Genomic DNA, 28,000 nt, shown 5'->3' on the forward strand with positions numbered 1-28,000 from the left:
AGAAAGCTTAAAGTCAGTCTTGGTAATGCTTCAAGTCACTGAAGTACCACTTTCAAAAAACAAGATAAAGAGCATATTCTCAGTGAAGCTTATCTACAGCACGGTACAGCACATCCCCAGTTAAACAAGCCATCAAAACCTGGACTAAGCTGGGGACATTCTTCTGCTTGTCAGAACAATGGAGGGCCTCCATACCTGAGGTGGAGGTGATGACTAATGCAAAGCCTACAGACATACAGACCAGTGGTGTCAGTCAAGCCAGAACAATACATATTTGTGAATAATAAGGCTGAGAGGAGGCAGTGGACACAAAAGATGAAATACTTGACTAGTGTACACACAGAAATGCACAGAGATACACACACCATACACAGCTAGAGGTTAAAGTGTACATGGCGGGGGCAGAACATTAGTTATTACACTATTGTCAAATACACTCAGTTACCACTTTATTAAGTATACGCAACAAAAGCCTTCTGAGAGATGCGTTTAATCTACTTGATGGTCATTTTAATGGCTGTAGGTGTGGTGCTGTTGAATTTCACTGTTTTATGTTGAAAAGTATTCAAAGCAATTTTCAGTATAACACAGTTTCATCAAAAACCAACATTACATAATTAATGAAGGTAGGATTTATTGTAGAGCTGTTTTCTCGCACCGTATTAGTATTAGCTATGTGCACTTGTAACTGAGTGCACACTTACTGTATTGCTCCCTTACAGATACCAGATGTGGTGCTGCACAGCTTAAAAAGTTCAGTATTACAGCATTACTACCGAGCAGTGTCCCATCATCCTGGGGACAATAGAAAATGTTAGGGGCAAACAGAGGTCTTCCCCAGGATGCCTTCAGGACTTCAGAGATCAGCAGGAGGAGAGCTAGTTAGCTGTTTGCAGATAGCAGCCAGTGGTCAGCAAAGTTTTGAGGTGTTTGGATAACAGAGCTAACAGCTAATTGAGCTAATAGAGCTAACAGAGCTTATAACTTGCAGCTAATGGAGCTCATAGAGCTTACAGAGCTAACAGCTAACAGAGTTAATAGAGCTAAAAGCTTACAGCTAACTGGGCCACTAGAGCAATCAGAGGTATCAGTTAGTGGAGCTAATAGCTTACAACTAATAGATCTAATGGAGCTAACAGCTAACAGGACTTAAAGCTCACAGGTAACAGAGCTAATAGAGCCAACAGAACTAAAAGCTAACAGAGCTAATAGCTTACAGCTAAAGGGGCTAATAGAGCCAACGGAGCCAACAGCTAACGGAGCTAACAGCTTACAGCTAATAGAGCTAACAGCTAACAAAGCTAAAAGCTGACAACTAACAGAGCTAATAGCGCTAACAGCTAAAAGGACTTAAAGCTTACAGGTAACAGAGCATATAGAGCCAACATAGCTAACAGCTAACGGATCCAATAGCTTAAAGCTAACAGAGCTACAGCTAACAGAGCTTCACAAACAACAGGGCTGAGAGTGTCTGCTCAGAGAAACATCAAGCAATAAACAGTGAACAGCAGGTTAATGTGACAACACACCAAGTGTACAGGAAATGTAAGTACTTCAGATGAGTACAGTTTGGAGATATAATCATTGGAACGCTGATGCTTTTAACTAACAACTATAGATGATAATAAAGTAGATAAACAACATTTAGTTTTTGGGGACGATTTACATTCACTTCAGAACAGCTAAAATTGTTTTTCAGGACGGTTCTGGGACGCTGTTGAAAAAAGCTAATCCCTAGGCCTGCAATTGAGGCCAAAGATGTCCAACAAAATAAAAGTGTGTACTTCGTCCTCTGTGAGGCTCTCTGGATAAAATGTGCCCACCAAATGTTATATGATATGACCAGAGAGCCCCAGTGCGGAAGCAGGGAGAGAGCTAAGGAATATTAAATGAACAGAAGGTGGAGAGCAGCGTGAGGGACTTTGACTGAAAACAGGATACAGGAGTAAACCAGAGGTCACGGAGCAGAGGGAAAGACCCTGTGCTCTGTGTCACCATCTCACACATACACCCACACATCCACCATGACTACAAATAAATAAGCTGCGTTAATGTCTATGCTGAATTTTCTCCAAAAGTAATGGCTCAGTTCCTCAGTAAGTGGCCCCCACCCCCAGCATGGATACTTTTGTGCACACTGAGTCAACCCATCCCCTTTTAAAGACACACCCCTCATCCACCCACACAGACACAGGCTCTCGATTCACAGTGGCAGAAACGGCTCCACTTTATCGCAGGCCAGGACTCCCCCTCCCCTCTTCCACCTCCTAAGGAGTCTGATTTTACATAAGCTCCCATTATGGCAGGACAATAAACCATACCTCCCCAGCATGAGTTCAGTTACACACAGCATGCAGATGAAATACATTTATGCAAACAGTCTCGCGGAATAGTAGCAACTCCTCTGCGAGCGCAACAAAGACATTATGACAATCAATGTTATTTTACGCCTTCAGTTGTTGCAGCCATCTGGGAAACATTAAGCCGAGCGAATCATATTCTAAGTATGAGAACAACATCTTCAAACTCTCGTCCGTATCTCCACTGATTCGCTTTAATTACTTGCAGGGAAAACTACAGGGTGGAGGATGACGGGGACAAACATTTCCAAATGGCCAAGAGAGGTTTTTCCAGGTTGTGCAAGCTGTGGAGAGGTCTACAAGCTTCCGTAAACGTGCAATCAAAACTGTGCGCGTGTGTGGGGTGCATGTGCATATCTTTCTGTGTTGTACAGATTATAGATATTAGCTCCTGAAGTAGTCTGTTTGAAAAGAAAATGGAAGTGTTTTTGTCGTTTGGTGCGTGGAGACAAAATAAACAGAGCGATGGAAATGTAGAAATTAAGCAAGAGACGAAAAAAGCCGGAGGAGGGAGGGAAGGAGTGGTGGGGGTGTATCGAGCATAGCTAAAATGCCTGCTGAAGTGTGAGGCACAACAAGTTTTGCTCTGCAGCTTCCTGAGCGTACTACAGTTGCTGCTGCAAAGGAATGTCATTCAGCACTTCGTCTGTGCCGGAACAACTGTCGTGCTCTGCCTGTCAATCAATCAGCGGGCTGGTAGGTACACGGCACCAACCGCACTGATGCTGCACCAGTGCCGAAAACTATGAAGCAGCAGCAGTCAGCTAGGGCTCGGAGTGACTCGCTCAACATGCCCACAGCACTTACAGGGGGAGTGTGCATGCCTCCAACACATGAGGGTGTGTGTTTAACCACGTCCAACAGAATATACAGTAATTTAGCCCACGTTGTGTTGCAAAAGACAAGCACCATGACGTGACAACGAGCACAGTTGGTTGACACACCCCACTGTTAGGTCTCTTATCGGCAGAATAGGGGCACAGTGGAAAGACTACTGCTCAATGTCTGATAGGACTTGGCTGTCGTAAGAGACCCCTGTTCTTATCAGCCTGGGAGCTGGGCCCTCTCACATGCAATACACATGCTGGGTTTCCACTGTGTGGTACAGCTCTGCTCCACTCGCTCTTGTTTGGTTTCCCCATTGTGAAAATTTGTGGATAGTACCTGGTACTTATTTTAGTACCGCCTCGGTCGAGGTTCCGAGAGAGCTGAGCCGAAACAAACAAGTGGAGTGAAAACACTGCAGACCACTGATAGGTCAGAGAGAATAGGAGCAGCCAGAGTGGTGTCATCATCCGTGCTCTGATGTAGGATCAGTCAGCTTCATTTTTCTTCAGCAGCATTCAGATTTTACTGGAACAAAGTTTGTCTCGTTGCTGACAAAAAAAGTCATTTTCACACACCGCAGAAATTTTAATCAGAAGAAAAAGATCATTGACTGATTTTTTAATGCCTAAACAAACAAACTCGTTTCGTTTTCCTGTTTGAATAAACAAACTGACCTTAAAAGGACAACACAATATCATACTGTTTTACTTTGTTTATATGTGGCGGACCCTGCCACCTTTCTAGCTTCAAACAGTGTTCTGGGGACCTTATTTTCCTCTGAGAACAGCTTGTTTATTCAGTTATGGGAAAAATAGTTTTGAATTTCTTCTCTAAAACTACATAGTGCCCCTTTAAAAATGTTTAAAAGGTCTGAATGAATTGCTTGAATAGTTTTTAATAAAATACTGCCCAAGTAACAACTTGGCCCTTTTTAAGGAACAAAATAACTCATCCTTAGTCAACACAAGAGGTTTTCACATGGTGAGGGGGGCGTGGCAGAGTTGAAAGGTGGGCCTGAGGCAGAGAAGTGAGGCAGAGATACTGTGAGAGGTAACAAGGACAGGCCTGTTGATTTGACCTGCTGATCAAACCGAACAACAGTTGGAGCTAGACCAGTGGCATAGATACAGCTCATGGAGGCAATACGAGTACCTTGATTGCCACAATTTGAGTCAAAAATCGTACTCCTCCTTGAAGCTATAACTCAGTCGAATCTGAACACAGAATAAAGTCCACAAATCTGCTTACAAATCAGAGAAAAAAGATGAATCCAGAACTTGTTTAAAAGTTTTCTTCAGTGTCAAAGTAATCCAGTGATAATTGTCAAACAGGAACTGCTAATGGCTAATTCAGCATACTTTTAATGGTGCCAATTAGTCTAAATGTTAACAAATACAGGCTTAAATAAAGGGAGCTCTAGTTGGAGCCCACAGCATAACTTACTTAATCAAATAGCGACAGACAACAAATGTCAGACTCTTTGAAAACCCCTGGTCATACATGTCAGGGTTTCCTTTGACACTGGCCATGCTTTTTACAGTCATCACCCCTTGGGCCTCAAATCACTGACACATCATGCTGGGTGTGTGTAAAGCCACTTGACAATTGAGGCTTGGTTGTTTAATGGCAGAGAAAAGTTTGCTTCCCTGTTTAAGAGGCTGTCCACCCACACGTGAGGAAAAAAGTAGTGCCAGTTTGCAGCAGTCTGCATACCCTGTCTGGTCTACATTCTGTTATATCTGCAGCACTGTAAATGGAAACCACTGAGAGATTCAGGCACTGTATCACTTCCGCTCATGTGTGCAATCTACTACATGTGAAACAAAGCGCTTAAACTCAGGAAAGGAGAAAGATTACTGTTGGAGAGGAAACAAATGCCATGGCCCAAAGAATGATAACGCTGCATCTTATGAGCCACATGTAGTCACATTTTACCACTTTACAGACAAAATGAAACAAAGTTAAAGCTCTTAACTTGAACGGTGTACACTTTCTGAGGAAATCACTATCTCCAGTGTCCTTCATCTATAAATCCACTAATAAAATCTGAGAAAAACGAATGCTCCTTTTAAATTCACAGCTTGTATGGCGTTTTTAGTTTTTTTTTTAGTTTTGCACAGTGTGCTACCTAAACGCACATTCTGCAACATAATATCAGCAGTACAAAAGCTAAAACAGTTATTTCAGCCAATGCTCTAAAATCCTGTGTAAACACATTCCTGAGGGGAGCCTGATGGGGCTGAGAGTGGAAACCATGATATCATAAATGTGGCAACACAAAAATCAAACACTCTTCACTGTGTTTGTATTAAAAAGTCTTTTCCGGAGCAGGAACTAACTTATTAAAAAGGTCAGACATTGAGCACGTTTACCAAGTGGCGAGGAGGAGCCTGGGGCTAATAGAAAGCTGAGCTAACTATGCACAGTTGCAACCACAACACATCTTTAGTCTGCATCCAAGGCCATCACCTCAGACACCGTCCTGGAGGGTGAGAGGGTTAAGTGGGAGGAAAGCTGCAACAAAATGCTTCTACACACATTACTCAAACGCACACCCTCACAGTGTTACAGGAGTCATGTGTGTGTTTAACAAGTTTAAAGCCATGGGTGTTCTCTTCATGTGTGCTACACTCCTCTTACTTCTGTAGGCCCTAATGAGAAACAACAAACATTAAATTTCCTTCCTGTGTGCCACTTCTTTCCTCCTCTGCATTCCCCTCCCTGACATGGAGGGGAAAATCCTGTTTTCAGCTGACAAACTGAATGACCAACACTAAAATGAGCACTGCCTCCCTTTGGCTTTCAATCTTCATTTGATCACAGCAAATGGCCAGCTTCTCCCCAGCTGTCTATGTGTTCAAATGGTGTGGATAATGTTGCACTGGCATGGTGATGTAGCTCAACATTAAGATTTAAAAAACGGTTACCTGTCCACATCCCCGTCGACTGGTATGTGGATCCCAAACAGGCTGTTGACGGTCGGTGCGGCGAGCGGCAGGCCCTCAGGCATGAGGGGCTTCACCGCTTCCTTCCCAGAGACACCAGGAGACTGTGCGTTGATGAGGCCCTCTGACTTTCCTCCACCTTCCATGTGTCCAAATCCAGTTGCTTGGAGGCCTTGAGCCGCCAAAGCCACCGGAGTCTTGCTGTGGGGTACCTGACCTGGAGGCAAACTGGAAGTTGTCACATTTGGCATGGCTGCACTGGAGGCACTGGGCACAGCAGCGGGCACAGTGGAGGGCACACTGGAGCTCACTGCGATGGCAGGCACATTTTGTACACCGGAGGATGCAGCGTGGAGGCCAGCAGATGCATACTGACTCACAGTCTGCTGCTGCAAAGTGGGTCCACCAGTAAGTATGGAGCCTCCGACCCCTCCCATCCCTCCAGCCTGCTGCTGCAAGAGGCTGCTAGAGGCTGGCTGTCCGGTAGGTACAGATCCCCCTCCTGCTCCTGCAATGTCTCCAAGCTGACTTGGCAAAGGAGCCCCTCCAGAGGCTGGCGGCAAGACCGAAGCGGCACCCTGACCCACGGGCTGTGGCCCAGCAGAGAGGCTTGACACTGGGAGTGACTGGCCAGCGGCGAGCCCCGACTGAATGGAAGTGGGCTGCTGATAGTACTCCGACTGGCTGGTCAGGTGGTGGCCCAGCGGAAGCTGCTGCTGCTGAGGATATGTGATGGGCTGAGCTGAAGGAGGCATGATGGGGGACTTCTGTATGTGGATGCCAGATTGAGGAAGGCCGTTTTGTCCAACAGGCAGCGTGCTCTGGGGAGCAGAAGGTGGGAGACCCCCCACTGTCGGCTGAGCTGGGACAGCTGTCTGCTTGCTGCTGGAGAAAGCACTCTGTGCGATCGACCCACTAACACCCTGCTGCCGGGCGCTGTAGTTTTGATGGTGGATTTGTTGCTGCTGCTGTGATACAGCCTCCACTGACTGCATACGGGATGATAAGAGAGAAGCATCCGCCACAGAGCCCAAGCCCTGACCTGAATGTGTTGACGGGGCGACCACAGATCCTCCTGTAAGCCCAATCCCGCTGTCTCGGTCTGCAGCAGGGTCCAGTGTTGCACTGGCATGCCTTATGCTATCTACAGTCCTACTAACAGCGGAGCTCTCAGAGTCTTTCTCATAAAACTCTGTGCACGTCCACCTGCCTCTTCGAAAGGGTTCTCCAGTACCATGATCGAGTTTAATGACCCTAAAACGTGAAGTGCAACTCACCGTGGAGGTGGCAGGAGGAGGAGCGGAGCTGGTCACTGCAGCAGGCTGGGATGTGTTCACTGACACACCGGCAGGTCCAGCACTGGCTGCTGGACCAGGCTGTTGCTGCATTGCCCCAGGCTGGGTGTTTAGGGGTAAACCTGCTGGAGCGCCAATCCCACCTTGAGTTGAGCTGGACACTCCAATCTTTCGAAACTCCCCGATGGGATTGCTTGACAGCTGTTGAGGTATGTGTGACGGTGCCATAACACTGGTCGCCTCCGGTTCTCCAACATTATTCAAGGCTTCTTCAGATGAACTCCTGTCACACGCAGGCTCGTACTCAGCCCGTGACATGTCGTAGATTTCCGACGACACATCTTCAGTCCGTGACTCGTCTGGGTCGTCCAGACTCTCCGTGTCGTCGGTGGCACCGATAGCCGCCACCTGGGCCTGAGTCACACTGGTGATCTGAAAACAGCTCTTCTTCTTGGCCGGCATTTTCGACATATTGACAGCCTGATTCCAAGTCCCGTATGGCTATGTTTATCCTCCGTCAGAGAGGGAGGAGCTGGTTACAGCTTCTAAAAGCTCAGATCATACTAAACAGCACAGTTGGATGTATTTTACTTAGCCTAGCTTTCTGTAGTCGAGATGAATCTACGCCATCCCTCTTCCTCTCTCGGTCTCCTGTTGCGTTTCATGAGCTCATAACGCAACGCCACACTTCGTCTCGCCTTGTCCAGCAATGCGGCTTCAGACTCTGATACCAGCAGCCTTTACCAAGCTTGATCCAGAGCTTCCGGCCGGTCCGGACCGGCCTGCTAACGTCCCGGTTGTGCAGTTGTCAAACGGCCGTTGTCGCAGAGTGTGTTGCCCAGCTACAGGAGCTACTTTACGCTGAGGAGGGCCCGCAGCCCTCCACTCTCTGAGCTAGCTAGCAAGTCAAGCCAACTGGCTGCTGCACACTCCCCCTACGTCGGAACAAGTATGTGAGACATCTTCCCGAAAGCAGTCTTTCGTGGCCGCTCGCTTCACCAGCTCAAAGTCATTCGTTGGCGACGGTCACTTTGCGTCCGAGGGAGGAAAACGCTGTAAAATTTGACGTTTTAAAATAAACGAGGATCCACACAGCGCCCACAGTTACCTCCCTCACTCAGTCACTCTTGACAAGATGGCTATGTTGTGTGCAACCGCGCTGCATCGTGGGTAGGTGTCTGGCGCAAGGATGTTTACGTACGAGGCGTTTGAGAATCTCTCCCTCGTGCTCCCTTCAAGTATCGTCGGAAAAATGACAACTATGATGCGCGAACGGGTAATCGCAATGAAATTGAGAAAGTCAACATTTTCTCAGACAGTGGCTATCAGGACTACTTCACCTCTGCCACCTTTAGTATACAAGTTTCCCTCATCCCAGACAAAATAAGCAAATTAAAGATTTTTTTTTAACTAAAATTATCTAGAGAATGTGAAGTAGTAACAGTCTTGACTTTATAACGTCTATGTATTATGTTGAAGACATATTTACGCAAGTTAGCATGCTAACCAGCTAGCCCTGACCAGTTCTAGTCCCTAGCTGTAAGTATACACTCCCTTGGTTGTCCAAGATCAACATCTGGACTGCTAGCTGCACAGCTAACTGAGCTAACTAGCTAACGGCAGCTACAGTTCACAGCAATTAGCGGCTGTTACGGAGACATGCTGCGTCCTATTTGGTTTGAGCGTTAATTCGACAGATGGCTAATTTTTACATATCTGACATCTTATAGACGAAACAACGAAAGGATTAATACTGAACATAGTCAATGGATTTAAATGTAATGGATATAATGGCTTGTTAAAGCCCTAGCTGCTGGGCCTGTCAACTCCCTGTTCCTTCAGTTTTGGTTTGTGGGGATTTGATTAAAGATATTTATTTAGGAATATGCACCACAGCAGCACAAAACTGACATGATGAAGGTTTGCCAGGTTCTTTAATTCAGGGATGCACTTCAATACAGTCCCATAAAATCAGGATAAAGCATATCAAATCTGTTTTCATTTACAATTAAATACGATGATAGTCATGGAAACAAGTGATGGACCTAGTCGTGGAACACATCATCAAGTATGTGCAGCCTGTGTGAATAATTCATTGAGAATTTTCCCCTTGTTGTTCTACATTGTCTCATGCATTTTTTTTTCATAAACATCAATGATAAGTCTGCTGCACATTTCCACTTCACTACAGCTCAAAGAAGCCAAGTGCTGCTTTGATTATAAACACTACAGAACACATTTCATTTGGCTATTCTCTTGTTTCTCTGACCAATCTACTGTAATAACATGTCATACCTTTTCAACGTAAAGCTCCGATGTTATTGGAGGGCACTCGAAGGCACCATCTCTCTCTCTCTCTCCCTCCTCTCTCTCTTGGTATTTGCACATGCTGCAGTGTTCCTACAGTATGTGCCAGCCCAGACTATCAGAGTATTCCTAAAGGAACATTTCCTGAGTGTTGAACAATAGCCTCAGAAAGAATGTCACAGAATCTGATAGTTCTTGTTTAGTGTGAGATGAGGTGAGGCTTTGTTACAAACATCCTTGTGTGCACTCTACCGGCACTTTTGTAGAGTCATAAAAACAGAGCGTAACAAATAAATTAAACATAATATGTATAAAACATTTTGATGTGCATTTTTAAAGCCATGGACATTGTTCAGTATGCCTACAACTGTTACTTTTGCAACATTTATGTAGCTATGTATAGCATATAGAGGCAGATGCCAATGCTGATACTGATATTGGGGAGTCGTGGTATCAGCCATTATGCTTGCAAACATCATATCTATACACAAAACAATTTTTTTGCAATGATCCCCCAAATGTAGTTATCAAAAGATACAGTTCATACAAAATAGAGGCAGGACATTTAACAGTGTAATGTCATTGTCTTAAGTGACACCAGAGGACTCAAACAGTAAACCTCACTGGGAATTTAATTATTTTAAATCACAACAGGCATCTTTTTCTGCATTTTCTGTAAAAAAAAGTTTTAATATCAGGACATATCAGACAACATATATGCCGACACCAATAACATTAAGCATGTTATATTAAACAGTATGTTCTGAGGGGATTGACAAGAGCTTGATTTACCAATTTGTAGTGCATCAAGGCATAGCACTGCATTACATCTGCAGCATTAGGTGAAAACATGAGGTAAACTCCATATGGGATGTTTTTTTATTTTGTTATCTAATAGTCAAAAGTTTTAATAATTCTTTCTTAGGCCTGCTTTCAATGTTACAAACTTTAGCAATGTGATTAGATGTGCATAAATCATCCAGAATGCCAGTTCCAGCTTTACAATTTTATCAAAATAGGTTTAAATAAACAAGGCTTTCACAAAATATATCTAAAAATCATTAAAGGGTTAAATATCTGCTTTAAGAGAGGTTTCATAGCTCTGCACCAGAGACTATACTGTGGACCAGTCATGAGCATCTACAAACCATATGGAACACTGCCCCTGGTGGCCAAGGAGTGAATTTTCCATTTGGAACAGTATCATGATTGTTTATCCTTTTTTGGTTATTCTGGATGAACCTTGGACTCTCCATCACCTCCACCAGCTTGCAGCCCTTAATGCTATTGTTTTATGCCAATTATATGCAGGGTTGGGAGGGTTACTCTTAAAATGTATTCCGATACAGTTACTAATATACCTGTTGAAAATGTAGCAACGTAATCCAAGTATCACAATATCAAGTCATGATTTTAAAAAAATAATTAAAAGGGCACCAGCACGCAAAAAGGGCACTAAAAGGGAAGGATAGAGGGCATTTTATTACGTTTTGTTCACTGTAAGGGGACCCAACAGGCAGTGATGAAAAGGTATTACTTTACATGAGTATTTTCCTTTTTCTTCTTCTTTACACTTCCACTACACTACATTTTGGAGGCAAATATTGTACTCTTTCCTCACTACATTATTCTAATAACTTAAGTTACTAATTACTTTTCAGATTACATGCTGCATCAGAGCCAAAGGGGTGCATGTTTAAACATATTTTATTGACAACCAAACCCACTGATTCCAATAATCTGAAAAATGCTAAATATCCATATCGAATAATGCCAATAATCGACCAACCTATAGTATACAGTGTATGCATACATTTAAATATATGTCTAATTTACTTTTACTTGTAATTTTGATACTTAGGTACATTTAATATCAGATACTTTAAGACTTCTACTGAATATACTTTAACCAAAGTAATATTTTTACACAATATATTCACTTTACTCAGGTATGACTTATGGGTACTTGATACAACACTGCCTAAACATCACTTTATCATGTTTTGTCTACCACAGGGGCATCCGCGAGGGCACTTCCGCTGCATTTTTTTTTTTCGAACATGGGGGCAACAGGAGGACAGGGCTGCCAGTGTGTTTTTTCTTTTGTATCCTAATTACGTAATCCCATTACATGTATTCTGTTACTCCTCAAGCCTGATTATATGTCAGCATACTAATAGCAAATACAAGGTCAAACAGTGTATTATTCTATTGTTGATTATTTTTGCTCTCCAAAACAGACATGAACAAAAGAGACATCCACAAAATGATCGACCCAACGACACAATAAATGTGTCAGAATGTATCCTTATTGGAAATACCATCTTGAGTTGCACACACTGTGCCAGATCTTAAAAAAGAGTAAATGTTTTCTCTAGTGACAGGTCCTAAATTTGATTGATTCTCAATGTATTTATTTTAACATATCCTTAGTCACACACACACATCTGTTAGGGCTGCTTCTGGTATTATTTAACCATTTCACACAAACAGATAGTATCGGTGCCAATCAGTTTGATAATTTGTGTTGGTGTGGGAAGAAAATCATGTGGTAAAAGTCAATCCATAATCTTAACCTCTCATCAGCTCTACCAACAAAATGTTTTGATTTGAATTTGCCTTTATCTTATGTGTTGTGTCCTGGTTGCATTATTATTATTTACCCAGCAAAGTCATAGTCACTCAGAGAAGAAGAGAATAACAGCGGCACTTTGTGTGCCACACAATGACAGATCTTCACTAATGGCAGACTCTCTTTGGTCAGGGATTACAGTGAAATGACCATTTGTTTTTGTGACTTAATCTGATCTGAATAGAAGTCATGATGCAACCATTTCTCTTTTGAAGTAATCGGAGGCATTCTATACTCTTGCATGTGGGTGAGGACATGGAAATCACTGGTTTGATCTCTGGTTTTGACAAGATGAAGAGGGGCTTAGTGATTGCACTTGAGCAGCACACTAATTTTCTCCAACACTCCACTGTCGCAGTGGAATATGGAATGAGACAAAATATGATCTATTTTTTACCCCCATGTTTTGTTGATATTGACTTTACCTCCTTGTGGTTTAGGGCCACACAGTGCTGAATGTTTTCTGTAAAAATAATGGTACTGATTGCAAAATCAACTTTTCCCCCTAGTCAAGTATTTTTTTCTTTTCTTCTGGCCTTGTTAAAACCCAGTATCTATAAAGTATTCAAGGTTTAAGGTTAATTCAATTGTCATTTTATAACACATGGTTGTGCAATGCAATGCAATTTATAGTTCCTTTGTGCGACACACACAAAAATATGTGTTAAGGATGAGTTCAGTGTCTTTGCCTCCTCTTTTCTAAAATCAACAATCAACTCCTTGGTTTTGCTGGCGTTGAGCAGCAGATTGTTCTCTGCGCACCACTCTGCAAGATCGTTGATTTCTTCCTGGTATGAACTCTCATCGTTGTTTGCACTGCGGCCGATGGCGGCACAGCATTCTGTTGAAGCTTTTCTTATTCACAATGTACTGTGTGTGAAGACTTAGGGGAGGGCAGTGGATATGGCATCCTCTGTGGATCTGTCGGTTCAGAATGCAAACTGGTGTATACATTAAGTGGTACCCCTTTGCAACAAACTGGGACTGCTCATTTGAGAAAGATGGATGAGCACAAGGCATTGTTATCACAACAAATGAGATGATTTTTTTTTCATGTTTTATAATAATAACAGAACAAACACAGTATATAGGCCAATTAATTTTGTTTCAAACTCAAACCTCAAACAGAACTGATGCAGAACTTTCTGTGGCTGTGTTCTGAAGCATCACTTCACATCACATTTGTAAGAAATTCTCATACATACTTAGAAAGTAGGAAAAGTCAAGTGTTATGCTAATGAGACAATATTTAAAGATAATTTACAACTGAATAGATAAATAAATAAAATGTCTCCATACAGTTGTCTGTGCTAAGTCTCCAGGAGCCCAGAGATCCCAAATTGAAATAGATTTGAAGATGTAAATATCGTATTTTCAAATCAGTTTGGGATCTTCAGTGTTCCACAGACTTGGTTAACACTGTATAGGTTTTTTCTTTTGTTTTCCCCCCGTTTTAAAACAAGTCCCCATCTACTTCAGTTGTTTAGTAGAATGCTGCTGTTTTGCTGCGAAGCTCCAGAAATGTTTTGAGGATTTCAAAACTTCATCTGACTTCCCATCAGCATGAGGATGAGTAGCCTGGATAATGACTGAATTTTCATTTTTGGGTGAGCTGATCTTTAAGTGTGTTGTTTGAGCCGGTCTCCAGGACTGCATGTACATTTTTTTTGTGACATTTAGTATCTCTCAGATAGTCATTCAGATTTAGGAGGAGAAATGGCTTATTAGGCGGCGAGTAACTTCCAACCAGATTCCTACAGGTACATTTGGGTGGTGATTTTTTTGAAAGTGAGAGGATAATTCTGGAACCCATCATCCTCCTCATCCTCCTCATCCACATGGCATGTCGCTTCCTGCATGCTATCCCTCGCTACACAAACTGACATGCCTGACAGTCTTTGTCGTTGTCCCTAAACCTGAAAATACATGCAGTGAATGAAAGAATGAATAACCACACGATTCAATCAGTAAACCCCCATTTGCCTGTCTGTGTACCCCAGCATTCCCTCAGACAGTTGACTCTTGGCTGAGCTGATAAGTCCCTCTTTATTCCGCCGCCTGCTGCCATAAAAGCGCCGGGGAGCTCATTGTGCGGAGTGATCTGATACGGACTACACCCAGCCGCTGCCTCACTGCCGTGGCTTTCTTTGCTGCCCCAGCCTTGACGTTGGTGAACGTCGAAGTGTGGGTTAGATTGGAGACTCGAGATTCGTCTGCAGGGTTTCTCCCGATTTGGCCGTCTCTTGTTTGGCAACCGTACTTCCAAAGCTGTAGGCATTTTTATATAGCATCAATTTCTTGAACATGTCTTGGCAAAGCTACGTGGAGAACCTGATGGCCGATGGCAGCTGTCAGGATAGCGCCATTGTTGGGTATACGGACGCCAAATATGTTTGGGCAGCACATGCCGGTGGTACTTTCAACAATATCACGGTAAGAAGTCGAAAGAAGGTAATTAGGGTGAGGGTGTGTTTCCGTTTCACATTGTTGTTGTGTTTCACCCACGCACAGCTCGCAAGACTGAATAGCGCCGAAACCGTTAACCTCGCAGGGTCTAAATGACTAGCAAGCTAACGGTACCGTGCTAGCTCAGCGGGCTAGCATGTTTATCGGTGGCCTTTCTCGGCTATTTCCTGCTCAGGAAACGTTGCGGGATTAGACCTCGTGTGGATCAGATACGACTCGACTCATTTGTGGCGTTCAGGCACCACAAAGACACGAAGCACCTGTACACCGCGAACGAGCGCTTATCGAAAATTGAAGACGGTGCTAAATTAAGCTAAAGCTAATTTAAACCCAGCTAGCGGACGGGTGTCTGACTTAAGAAAACGTGCATGCTTTTGTGTGCACGGCCGCTTTGATTAGCTAACGTTAAGCTGCTGCTTTACCGGCTACCTGTGGTTAAAAGGGCTAAGTGTGGCGGACGCTGGGTCAGCCATATATGAAGCTTGCTAATTAAGAAGGCGAACGGTCCAGCTGCATGTTCATATTTTAATCTTTTTTAATGTGAATGAATGACAATGTGTTTTTTTTTTTTTTTTTTTTAAATCAACGAGAGGGATAGCACTAGAGCCACTCCGCTACATAGACGTCACTATACTTCCGCTATTTACTGCAGGAATGGGATGTGAAATTGTGCTTAGTTAATACGACCAAAATTGCAGGTTTACAACTTGTATTCACAAAGCCCCTACCTTTTTAATACCAGGCTGAAATTCTTAGTTGGTTTTATATTCAATTTTATTCATGTTTTTTTTAATAGAGCCGCAAGTAACCTACCTTTTAAACGATCAATTAATCTGTCAATGAATTACTTAAAAAGAGTGATATATTGGCAGTATAACATAGCTTAATGTTGTTTATTAAAATTGCTTGTATGCCTGGATATACATATTCAGTTTACTGTCGTGTATGGCAAAGAGAAGCTGGAACTATTGCTCTATGAATGACCAGGGCTATTTGATTTGAATAGTAAATTTTCTGCCAAATGATTAATATCTTCAGCTCTAGTTGAAAACTTGACGATCTTAATTGATCCTTATAAAGTAAATGCGGAAGCACCTTGGATCCGACGGTAATGTAACACAAGGCAGTTCCTCCTGATGCATCATGGGTAGTCAAGTGTCCACAAGAAAGGAAATTGATTTCCCCAAAAAAGTTGAGGCACACTGTTTCTTTATGGCTCAAAAGTTAAACTTAAGTTAAACTTGTTGCCGATAAAATAAACTAATCTAAAAGTGTGCTACTTTGACTCTGATGCAGCATCCTCTAACCTAGTGTTCCGCCCATCAATATCTGATTGGTAACATGTCACAATTGGCTTATAAACACTGAGTAATCTGAATCTGCTAAGTAAGTATTGTGCCTTTTTTATGCTAGTGATGTAACTAGAAGCATATTCATTTAATGTGACTTACACTGCCACAATCCTGGTGTTTTGTGTTTTTCAGTCTCAAGAAATTGATGTCCTTATTGGTAAGGACAGGGAGACCTTCTACACCAGCGGTCTCACTCTGGGCTCAAAGAAGTGTTCGGTCCTCAGAGACAGCCTCCATGATGAGGGGGACTGGACAATGGACATCAGGACAAAGAGCCAAGGAGGGGAACCTACATACAATATCTCTGTGGGGAAAGCTGGAAAAGGTAAGCTGTCATCATGGGTTGATATACCATAATGTTCTCTGTTAGAAGAGCTACCACACATGAGTTTTTTGGACTTATGGAATGCAGACTAATATCAGGGGCTTGTTTTAATTACATTTCTAACATCTGTCCTGGCCAAAAATATGCTTAAATGTGATTATTTGATGCTTTTGTTTGTCATGCATGACTAATTTCATCGTATAGACGAGATGATTGAGAAAAAGTTGGCAAATTAATTGATAATGATAAATGTTTGCAGCCGTATCTCTGAATCATATTCTGTTTGACTAATCAATAAATCTTCAGTAAATTCAGCTTTAACTGCCACAGTTTGCTGTTTTTTAGAAGTGCTCAGAAGGAGGAATGTAAATTTTAAGCAATTTTTTAAAAATTGATATTCGGTCACCTTTAGTACTCAATTACGGGATAATCATTGAACACCAAGTTACTTGACTGATAAACTAGATTGATAACACAAAATAATGACTCTATTTTAATTGCGGAGCTCCCGTCTGTCGCTATTCAACAACTAGCCCAACCTAATCCAACCGACATATGTAGGCTATTAAATGGCTAAAATGTAACATCAGTTTGTATAGACTGTTTTTGTATTTTTTTAAATGACAAATGACTTGTTTTTTTTAATTAAATTCATTTCTCATACCAGTATTTTGTGTTATTGTTTCATTACAAGCAAGTTTTGTTTTTTGTACCCATCACTGATCAGTTAATACATTTTTAATCAGTTAAATGCTGTTAGGCATTTTTTTTTAGATGCAGACTTGTGAGGTTAAAATATTACACAGTTTAAATAGTCTGACTTTACTTGTAAACTTCATATAAAACAAGAGTTTGCCTACTCCAGCCTGTTTGCCTTTGTGGTCCTCAATGTTTGATATTGCTCCAGTGTTTCTCACAGGTTAAGATTTGTCTGCTGTCTGAAATCTAAGACTTTTTGATAATTGGCAACAAAATACCATTGTAAGTCTAATTTTCAGACTGTAAGGAAAAAAAATACTTGAGTGAGCTGCTAAATTTTTATGTGGGAAACACTGATTCCAATCAAAACCAAACTCTTGTTTTCCTTTCATTTTCCAACACTGCTCCCTTTTTCTGTTGAGAAACTTCCACCTGTCATCCTCTTGCTTTGCATGTCGCACTTAAAGTGTAGTGAAAACAGCACAAATTAAGTGTTTCATATTAAATTTGCACTGACAGGTGCAGTGAAATGCTGCATATAGTACCTGTATGAAAGATGGGGTACACCTTAATTAGTCCCCAGCATGTATCTAAACAGTTGTCTTGATTTAGCAGACTGAGCCTGTTTTGTACCTTGAACAGCGACTGTATTCTTTGCAATTTCCACTAGCTCATTAGTGTTTTCCATCTGGTTTGCTGTTAAAAGCAGAGGTCAGCAGGAGCTGTCCTGACCAATCAAGTGCACTGATCTTCCTGCAGATTATAATTGCTGTATTATAAAATAAAGTGGCTTCAGTGGTGATATTCAACCATGTGTTAAGGATGATGAAGAAGGCTGTGTGTGGCCCACAAATTGCTTGCTTGTTCAGTCATTGGCAATTCCCTATAAAAGAAACACTAGTGAGTAATAAATTGGAATTTCTGAAGACTTAATGTTCATCATTTGGTGGTCATCAGTGTCACATTGTGAGATAGTAAAACATAATGATGTCACATTGTGACAATTTAATTTAAATCACCTGTTGCAGTCTATGGTTAACAAAGAAACCCTGCAGGTTGTTGGCCCTGTATAACACACGGTTGAATATCCCTGGACTACACACTTCTGGTGACATTACTTCTTACTTGGAATGCCTTTCCTTTACCTTTTTTAATTACTTTTCTTAACTTTCCCTTTTTTCTATCTCTTCTCTTCCAGTTTTGGTTCTTGTAATGGGCAAAGAAGGGGTCCATGGAGGCGGATTGAATAAGAAGGCTTACTCAATGGCAAAATACTTGAGGGATTCAGGGTTTTAATGTTTTCAAGCTCACGTAGATAAAATTTGAGGGACAAAAAGAAGAGAAAAGAAATATTGCTGTTAAGATTTCTCCTGCAAGCAGTCAAATGTCTCGGAAACTTTTAATAGCAATGAAGAGTGGTAAGATACTGTGTCACCTTTGTTCCCCCCTTCATCCTGCAGGGGAGAGGGGGGGAAGACTCTTCAATTTTGTTCATTTCTCTTTTTTTCCTTGTGTGCTCCAGCATTGGTTTTTATCATGGGAAAGGAGGGGACCCATGGTGGAAATCTTAACAAGAAAGCACATGCAATGGCTGATTACCTGAGGAGGTCTGGATATTAAGCAACCTCTCCACCCATCCATCAACTTAGCAGCCCACTCCCACTCACCGCATTGTGTTGACACTACTTCCAGGATTAGATGGAATACAATGTTACTTCCTCCCCAGTCTACTTTTATACACAGCCTTTTGTTTGCTCAGACCCCCCCCCACCAACACTACTTTTTGTTTTTTCCTTCTTTTTTTTTTTTTTAAACCTTCCCCACTTTAACATTGTACTTCTCATGGCATGTTCATTGAAATGTTTATTAACCAAAAGTGTGCAAAAAAAATTGATTGCAAAGTGTAATAAAAGTGTGACACAAATTTGGACTCGCCTTGTACAACATTTACTTAGCAACTGGCTAGTGTTCCAAGGGGAAGTACACATGTAATGGTGGTGACAGTTTGCATAGTTATTATGCTTTGTGAGCATTATTAAAGATGCCAGACTTTGTTTTATTTTTTTCATCAGCATGGGCATTTAAAAGTTGCATGCATACACTCTTTAGCATACAGATCCGCTCTCTGTCCCAGCGTAATATTCCAGCCAAAACCATCTTCTCATCGGCCTCCCGTCTCCAAGTCTTCAAGCCTCCATTAAAGAAATGACAAAGTCCTGCTGTATGTGTGTATCAATTTGCCACCCTCAAGCATCGACATCTTTTACTCCCATCACATGCTTTTGCTGTTGTACCTGAATGTGGTCTTAAAAGTTAATGATGTGGTGTTGGGCTGTTGTTTGAGTGTAGTGTGCGGCCGGTCAGCATCGCTGAGGTCTCAAGATATCGTCATGACACTTCACCACATCCAGGAGTCTCAGTGGACATTCCACCTCTGACAGCTCAGTCATTTGTTAGTCTGCTATTTGTAAATTTTTCTGTAAATCACTACACTCATGTTACGTGAGGTTATGTCCCCCCTCCCCGTTGGACCAACTGTCAATATAAGAGGATTATCAGAATTACTTCAGCTTATTCTGATTGATGATTGTTGGCATCACCTGTTGACTGTAAATCATTGAGACAACTTCAAATGACTGTAAAACATTTAACTGCTTCCTTAGACTTCAACACTACTTAAACTTTTCATCACTAACTGATTTGTTGCTAACTCCATATCCATTAACCAATGAAACGGCAATGACATTTTACTACAGTATGAATGCATTTTGACTGTACAACCAGGCTGTTGGGCTCCAACACCTTGGAATTATTTGCCTTGTGCTTTAGTCATCAAAGGTGTATTCACAAATTGTCATAGTACGGTACTTAGAAGTATATTTAAAAGAAAAAAATGCTGTGTACACTAAACATATTGAAAATGGTGTTGGTTGGAATAAGAACATTTGTAAGTTGTCTTGTGAAAATTTTCTGAGAATAACTGTGTATTCTGTGCCATAAAATCGATCTGATCTGTTGCTACTACGAGTTGGATTTTTAACTGCTGCCCCGGCAAGAAGTAACTTTTAATGGCACTTTCCTAAGGGATATTTTGGCATCAGTAATCTCCAGACTTTGTGGAATATGTACAGAATTAAATAACAGAAAAATAAGTTTGCGATATTTTGTCTCTTTTTTTTCTTTGAGTTGGAAATTCATTCTGCCACAAAATCTGCTTTTTCAAATGCCATGAATTGATGAGACATCTTGTTTACAGACAGATCAAATAAAAGTTATTCCAACCAGAGGTAAAGCCAGTATCTCCTGTCTGTTGCCTTATGAGTAAAAAAAACATGCCTGTTGACTGACTCAAGGGTTTTGGTTTTAATTCAGGTATCCTTTTGAAACTTATTTTATATATGCTGACTTCAGCGTGGATGTTCTAATGCACATGCATACTCAAACAGAAAAGCACCACACAAAGATTGTTCATTCTTGATCTACTAGATGCCACCATTTTCTAGTGTCAGGGGAAGAACTCAGGCTCTCTCTCCTTGTGCTTCTAGCGTTGACTGAATACCATAAATAACGAGCCTATCAAATTGATTGTTTCTAGAAAGCTGGAGGAAAATTAACCACATTTTCAAAGGGTTGTCAATGATGACAAATTCATTACTTTAAAGGGACTCTTTGGTCTCTAACTCTACCCTGCTAGTTTCAGACAATTCAATAATTTGTTGGACTTTTTACAGTTTTAAAGCAGAGGTGAAAGCTCTGAATAAGCAGAAATAAACATTTTGCTTTCAAATATGATAATATATCTAATAATGAAACTTAGCTATTTACGTTCATGGAAAGAAAAGAGTCCAAAGGACTGAACTACTTTCACTAGTGGTCAGTTTTACCCCATTTAACTCTGTAAAAAGGGGACCCCAGTTTTCCACTTTTCTTCTGTATGAAACATTAAAGGGGCACTTTGTAGTTTTGTAGAGAAAAAATCCACACTTAGAATTTTAATATTTACAATACTGACAAGCCAAGGTAATAATACAAACTCAGAAATATTTTTTCTCTCTATAGCTGAATAAACGAGCTGTTCTCAGAGGAAAATAAGGTCCTCAGAACACTGTTTAAAGCCAGAAAGTATTGTGTTGCCCTATAAGGTCAGTTTGTTTATTCAGTCGTGAAAACAAAGAGTTTTATTTAACTTGTTTAGGCATGAAAATCAATCAATTAAGTTTTTACTCTTCTGATTAAAATATCTTCCCCAAAACTACATAGTGCACTTTTAAGGTTATTCTGTCTTGAATGATTATCAAAATTCTGTATCTGCTTGTCTCTAAATCCACGCGATGTTTTCACTAACTGAAACACTCAAACTCAAGAATTCATCTTTCTAAAGGCTGCACAGTGTAGTAGGTGTTATGTGCATCATTTTCCTAAAGTCGCACTTATACGATTGGGATCTACTAGGATGCCCACTCTACTTTGAAGTTAAGATTAAGTTAAAGTTACCTATCATTTGAACAATGTTAGCTGGTTGCTGCTTATTAAGGCTTTAAACCCACATATTACCCATTGAGGTTGTTCACAGTATGGCACATGTCAATGCTAATTAAGCTAAAGAAACTTGGAAAGACTGTTGAACAAGAAGAGCCTTATAATAAATTAAATAACATAATTCAACATAATTCAAGTGCCACTGCCTAGCCTACATGTCAGCCTAGTATGAGGCATTCAAGCCCACAAATTGACACCCTTAATTGCATGATTGGCAATAGCTGCTGTGTTCAGGTGTTTGATAATTCCCACTTTAGACCAAACCTCACCACTCAGCATTTAATACTCCCTGCTCAGAACAGAAGAGTTTGGCATTCGTGGCACACTGCTGAGGCTAGCTACATGTGCAGTGCTTCTCTTTGTTCCAATGGAGTATAGAGCGAGTGGGGGCAGTAAGATTTTATCATTATGTTTAGGACTTCTATTGGTTGCTTCTTGCCATTGCACAAGACTGATAAAGCTTAAGGCATTGGATGAATTAAGAAGAAACTCAACGCATAGCCACGGTCAGGCTAAAGGAAGTGAACTGCGCCATGGAAGACTCTTAATTGGGCAAAACTTTCTGCAAGGTGCTAAACTCAAAGGAACCAAGGCCACAAATGACTCATTGGATGTTGATAGAGACTACCAAGCAGACATGGGTATGTAAAGTTGAAATTTGTATCTGAAAACTGCACTCTAAATGTGTTTTTAATCGTTGTTGTTTTAAGCTCAGTTTGGCCTCTAGGCTTGTTACTGAATCTGTATGCACCATTGTTTGGACATTAAAAAGTGCAATATAAAAATAAAGTGCACCTGTTATATTCCTACAGAGAACAAATATAAGGCTACATATCAACTGAGTAACTGCTGTTAACAGTAGCTGTCTTAGCTAGTTAGCTCAGTTAGCCATTTAGCTTGCGGTTCAAACTAGGAACTCAAGGCCCTGGAGTTTTAGACCAGGATGGACCAGAGCTAGCTGGTAACTTCAGTAGATATTACTGCATCACAATACATAGGCATCATAATGTCAACTTATTTATAATTTCTTTTTTTTTTTTCTTCTCAAAAAGATTGGGGGCAGCTCAAACAACCCAAAGGACTGGTTGATGGCTCTTCAGAGTCAAAGCCAGAGGATGATGCACTGAAACGACTTCTCAAAATGGAACCCAAGGTTGAATGTACTGGAGACTCCATGAAGCTTCAAGTCCAAGATGCTGCTTCTACCCCAGGATCTCTGTTCTTTGTTGACAGAGGTACATTTTCACTTTTCTATGGAGTCAGTTATTTACAGCTCTTATGTGTTTTAAATTCCTCTTGTTGAATTTAATTTCTCAGGAAGTCACTTGTCTCCTCTGCCTCTGTCCAAGTTGCCTTCAAGCTGTGGTTACACCTTAAGGTCAACACGGAGAGATTTGGTCTTGGTTGCACCTTATGATGGCTGCTTTGTTGCTCTTGAGGTGGGATACTTTTATTGTGAAAGCACTGGACACTTCAACTGTCTGCACTTGCATACTTGAAACATTTTTCTTGCTGGTTTCAGGAGGACAGCTACGTTCTCCCACTGCGTTGGCTGGGGTTACCAGTGAAGATGTCATGCCCTTTGAGTAAGCAGTCTTCATCTAGTCCTCCAATGGTAACCTGCCACGCTGAGGGCATGGTTGTGAAAACTGAATGGAGTGGCTCTGCCATTAAAGTAAATTGTAAGTTGTTTTTTTCAATTTTGTCATTATTATTTAATGTCTTTAAAATTTATATAATATGGACAAATGTATAACATGTATGTTGCACTGCCCTGTAGTGATTACCTGTCAAACAAGGGTGTAACAAGTCACATGGGCTACATCAATTGGTTCTTCACTCGTGTAGTGTGTGTGCGCGCATCAAGTGATGTAAAGTCTTGAAAGCACTGCACACTGTGGGCATTGGTTTGTTCCCCATTTTAGCAAAGTTGTACATGGAGTTATCAAAAACAGCTTTTAGATTGCTTCAAAAGACTCACCAAAATTGCCAAAAGATGGCTAGTTTGTTATTCCCAGGTCATCTAATCCAGTGCTTTTGTTTAGTTGCTTGAGTCTCATTCCCAGGTTGTTGGCATTTGATGCCCTGAGACTGAACAATTAACTAGCTTTCTCCAGAATTGCTTTCCCAACTTCAAAGAGGGGATCCTGAAAATAATTTGTCTGACTTTTTAGAACGTGTGCCTGACAATATCTTTTTTTCTTTTTACCAACAGTGAATGGTAACTGGGAGCCACTGATGAAAGCCTCAGCCAGATGTGGATTCAGTGTGGTTGTACATCCTGAAGGTGTGATTGTCTCTGTTCACTATGCACCTTGCCTTGAGAAAAAGGTATTGTACAAATGGCTTCATCTCTATGAAAATAAATGTTCCCTTTTTAAAACGTGGTGTAACCCATTGACACCTTCTATTCCAGGATGGAATGTACACCCTGGAACTTGCTGGAGACAGACAAACTAAAATTTCCTGTCCATCACTGTCCTCTGCTCAACCTGAAGGTGCAAAAACTACTCAGAAATATCCTGCTGTTCCCCAGGTGCCAGGTCTTCCTCAGAACCCTGGGGTACCTAAAGAGAATCAGGTACCAATAGATATCGGTCAACCTCAGTCGCCTTACTTTCCTTCTCACCCTTACCCGGCAAACCCATTGCAACCTGAGTTATCTAAACCTGAAGCCCCTGAGAATTTGTCGCCCCCTTTGTACCATCCTTTTTACCCCAACCCTTTCTACCCTCAGCCCAAACCTGGTAATGAACCAGCTGCTCCCAGGCCACAACAACCGGAGGCCCCTCAGGGCCAAGTATACCAGCCTTTCTACCCTAAGCCAAAACCGGAAAATGAACCGGCTACAAAGCCCACAACTGCTCGCAAGCCACCACAACCTGAAGCCCCTCAGGGCCAGGTTTACCAGCCTTTTTACCCCAACCCTTTCTATCCAAACCCTTTCTACCCCCAGCCAGGGCCTGAAACTGTACCGGCTACAAAGCCCACAACTGCACCCAAGCCACCACAACCTGAAGCCCCTCAGGGCCAGGTATACCAGTCTTTCTACCCTCAGCCGAAGCCTGAAAATGGCCCAGAAACTGGAACAGAAACTAAGCCCACAACTGCTCCCAAGCCACCACAACCTGAAGCCCCTCAGGGCCAGGTATACCAGCCTTTTTACCCCAACCCTTTCTATCCAAACCCTTTCTACCCCCAGCCAGGGCCTGAAACTGTACCGGCTACAAAGCCCACAACTGCACCCAAGCCACCACAACCTGAAGCCCCTCAGGGCCAGGTATACCAGTCTTTCTACCCTCAGCCGAAGCCTGAAAATGGCCCAGAAACTGGAACAGAAACTAAGCCCACAACTGCTCCCAAGCCACCACAACCTGAAGCCCCTCAGGGCCAGGTATACCAGCCTTTTTACCCCAACCCTTTCTATCCAAACCCTTTCTACCCCCAGCCAGGGCCTGACACTGTACCGGCTACAAAGCCAACAGCAGCTCCCAAGCCACCACAACCTGAAACCCCTCAGGGCCAGGTATACCAGTCTTTCTACCCTCAGCGGAAACCTGAAAATGGCCCAGAAACTGGAACAGAAACTAAGCCCACAACTGCTCCCAAGCCACCACACCCTGAAGCCCCTCAGCGCCGGGTATACCAGCCTTTTTACCCCAACCCTTTCTATCCAAACCCTTTCTACCCCCAGCCAGGGCCTGAAACTGTACCGGCTACAAAGCCAACAGCAGTTCCCAAGCCACCACAACCTGAAGCCCCTCAGCGCCAGGTATACCAGCCTTTTTACCCAAACCCTTTCTATCCAAACCCTTTCTACCCCCAGCCAGGGCCTGAAACTGTACCGGCTACAAAGCCAACAGCAGCTCCCAAGCCACCACAACCTGAAGCCCCTCAGCGCCAGGTATACCAGCCTTTTTACCCCAACCCTTTCTACCCCCGGCCAGGGCCTGAAACTGTACCGGCTACAAAGCCCACAGCTGCTCCCAAGCCACCACAACCTGAAGCCCCTCAGGGCCAGGTATACCAGTCTTTCTACCCTCAACTGAAGCCTGAAAATGGCCCAGAAACTGGAACAGAAACTAAGCCCACAACTGCTCCCAAGCCACCACAACCTGAAGCCCCTCAGGGCCAGGTATACCAGCCTTTTTACCCCAACCCTTTCTATCCAAACCCTTTCTACCCCCGGCCAGGGCCTGAAACTGTACCGACTACAAAGCCAACAGCGGCTCCAAAGCCACCACAACCTGAAGCCCCTCAGGGCCAGGTATACCAGTCTTTCTACCCCAAGCCGAAGCCTGAAAATTGCCCAGAAACTGGAACAGAAACTAAGCCCACAACTGCTCCCAAGCCACCACAACCTGAAGCCCCTCAGGGCCAGGTATACCAGCCTTTTTACCCCAACCCTTTCTATCCAAACCCTTTCTACCCCCAGCCAGGGCCTGACACTGTATCGGCTACAAAGCCCACAGCTGCTCCCAAGCCACCACAACCGGAGGCCCCTCAGGCCCAGGTATACCAGTCTTCCTACCCTCAGTTGGAGCCTGGACATTTACCAGCTGAGAAGCCAACTGATGTTCCAAAGCCTGCAGCAACTGAAACGTCTCAGGGACAAGTGTATAAACCTTACCCCCAACCATTGCCTGGTGCTGGATCAAATGGTGATAAAGCTCCCACAGACGAGCAAGTCCAAAGTGAACACCCTCCAGCTGTCAAACCTCCACAGGGCCAGCTGCCTCACCCCTTTAACCCATACTACTTCCCACAGTGGCCCCAGCCTGCAACATTGCCCCCTGCCACCTCAAAGCAGGAACCACAACAGGTCACCACTCCAGCTAGTAGTGAAACACCCCCAGAAGTCCCACAAGGCTCTTCATACATGCCGCCTGTTTTCTGCCCTCAGTTTTGCCCTCCTGGATTTTCTAATTGCTGTCCACAAATTGCTTTTCATCAACATCTCCATCATATTGTTCCTGCTGGACCTGGCAGTAAAGATGCACCTGCAGTCTACACAGGACTCCCATTCCTGCCTTCAGTGGCTTATTCTGGGTATGGCAATGGCTTTAGTTCTCCTCCCCTTTCTCAAAAGCCAAATGAAGCTATCACAGCTTCCACCTCTGCACCTCAGTCTCTTCCATCTGGAAATGAAAAGCAACCATATCCCCAGCCACCAGATGGCAACCCTGCTGCAGTACCTGGAAGTAATCCCAGCAAGCCTTCAAATCCTGAACAACAAATGTACCCATATTTTGTACCTAATTTATACCCTCCTTTCCCGTATCGATCACAAAATGAGCTACAAAATTTACCTCAAAGACAACCACCCGCTCACTACAATGTGCCCTCTAAAACTCCAGGTAATGAACCAGTAAATCCACATAACCCACAGCCACCAAAGTGGCAAAACGATGAGCTATCAGCTGGGGACATGAATAATCCCTTTGGACCTAATGTCATGTCTTTTATCGGCCAGAATCTACAGCAACATACAGCAATGTGGCAAAATAAACCTACAGCCAAGGAACAACAGCCATCTAATGAGAAACCCAGTGACTCTAACAAACATGAACAGACTAGGAAAGCGGAAACCGGACCAAAGAATTATCTGCTGCTACAGCATGGCCCACCAGGTAGGGAGCCTAACGGTTTCAATGAGTTGCCACCACCTTTTGGATATCTGGGTCGTGACACATACTTCCTGGCACCAAATGTTGCAAACAATCAGGGTAGCAAACATCAATATCCTCAAAACTTTAGGCCTCCACAGGAAAAACCCCAACTCCCCAAATGGCTGGGGAAGGGTAATTCCAGTCCATTACCTGGTAATGTCAACCACATGCCCAGGCCTGGTGATGAATCAGAAACTTTGCGATTGCTTACCTCTTCAGCTGGCCCTCATTTTCTGCCTGTGCCTCAGGACCCTTTCTTCAGTGCAGCACATGCAAAGCCTAAAACAGATTCATTAAAATTCTTTGTGAAACCCATGCCACCTTCAGGCCCCAACCAAAGGATTCCACCTTATGTTCCTGGACATCTATTTCAACAATGGAGCTCTGCAGCTGACAACCAAGGAAATGGTATGTTGTCAATTTCATGATTTTTAGAAACTTCTTACTTCTGGACTAACCTGTGTCTCTTGCAGGACTGAACCAACCCATTCAGGGAGAGGGTGGAAATCTGAAGCAGACATGAGTTTTCTTCATTGTGAATAAAAATTGCAATAGATTACCTGAGCTTGTGTTTGATTTCTTT

General features: G+C 42.7%; 3 protein-coding genes across 4 annotated transcripts in view; 2 read left to right on the forward strand and 1 right to left on the reverse strand.

The window, feature by feature from the left end:
- Positions 1–8,571, reverse strand: part of LOC141016492 (TSC22 domain family protein 2-like) — a 28,875-nt gene extending 20,304 nt beyond the window's left edge. Inside the window, exon 1 of the mRNA XM_073490878.1 lies at positions 6,116–8,571. Coding sequence (XP_073346979.1) covers positions 6,116–7,899 — 1,784 coding nt within the window. The 5' untranslated portion in view covers positions 7,900–8,571. The remainder of the gene's footprint in view (positions 1–6,115) is intronic.
- Positions 8,572–14,471: 5,900 nt separating this feature from the next.
- On the forward strand, positions 14,472–20,495 carry LOC141016633 (profilin-2-like). 2 transcript variants are annotated; one of them, XM_073491113.1, is made up of 3 exons: positions 14,472–14,800; positions 16,318–16,510; positions 18,408–18,725. In XM_073491113.1, the coding sequence occupies exons 1-3, from the start codon at positions 14,672–14,674 to the stop codon at positions 18,503–18,505; spliced, it is 420 nt and encodes a 139-aa protein (XP_073347214.1). In that variant the 5' UTR covers positions 14,472–14,671; the 3' UTR covers positions 18,506–18,725. The 2 variants fall into 2 exon arrangements, with proteins under 2 accessions (XP_073347214.1, XP_073347213.1); XM_073491112.1 differs by lacking the exon at positions 18,408–18,725 and adding an exon at positions 18,732–20,495 and having other exon boundaries at positions 14,478–14,800.
- Positions 20,496–22,046: 1,551 nt separating this feature from the next.
- Positions 22,047–27,981, forward strand: LOC141016262 (uncharacterized). The gene is made up of 7 exons (XM_073490523.1): positions 22,047–22,389; positions 22,801–22,983; positions 23,066–23,187; positions 23,271–23,430; positions 23,964–24,079; positions 24,165–27,825; positions 27,891–27,981. The coding sequence occupies exons 1-7, from the start codon at positions 22,116–22,118 to the stop codon at positions 27,938–27,940; spliced, it is 4,566 nt and encodes a 1,521-aa protein (XP_073346624.1). The 5' UTR covers positions 22,047–22,115; the 3' UTR covers positions 27,941–27,981.
- The last annotated feature ends 19 nt before the right edge of the window (positions 27,982–28,000 follow it).

This window comes from Pagrus major, chromosome 21 (genome assembly GCF_040436345.1).
Source record: "Pagrus major chromosome 21, Pma_NU_1.0".
Lineage (NCBI taxonomy): Eukaryota > Metazoa > Chordata > Actinopteri > Spariformes > Sparidae > Pagrus > Pagrus major.

Excerpts from the sequence above, each read along its gene's own strand:
- LOC141016633 (XM_073491113.1), top strand. The coding sequence starts at position 14,672 with ATGTCTTGGCAAAGCTACGTGGAGAACCTGATGGCCGATGGCAGCTGT. Across the intron at positions 14,801-16,317 it reads GTACTTTCAACAATATCACG|TCTCAAGAAATTGATGTCCT; the intron begins GTAAGAAGTCGA and ends TGTGTTTTTCAG. Across the intron at positions 16,511-18,407 it reads TGTGGGGAAAGCTGGAAAAG|TTTTGGTTCTTGTAATGGGC; the intron begins GTAAGCTGTCAT and ends CTTCTCTTCCAG.
- LOC141016262 (XM_073490523.1), top strand. The coding sequence starts at position 22,116 with ATGGAGTATAGAGCGAGTGGGGGCAGTAAGATTTTATCATTATGTTTA. Across the intron at positions 22,984-23,065 it reads TCTGTTCTTTGTTGACAGAG|GAAGTCACTTGTCTCCTCTG; the intron begins GTACATTTTCAC and ends TTAATTTCTCAG. Across the intron at positions 23,188-23,270 it reads GCTGCTTTGTTGCTCTTGAG|GAGGACAGCTACGTTCTCCC; the intron begins GTGGGATACTTT and ends TGCTGGTTTCAG.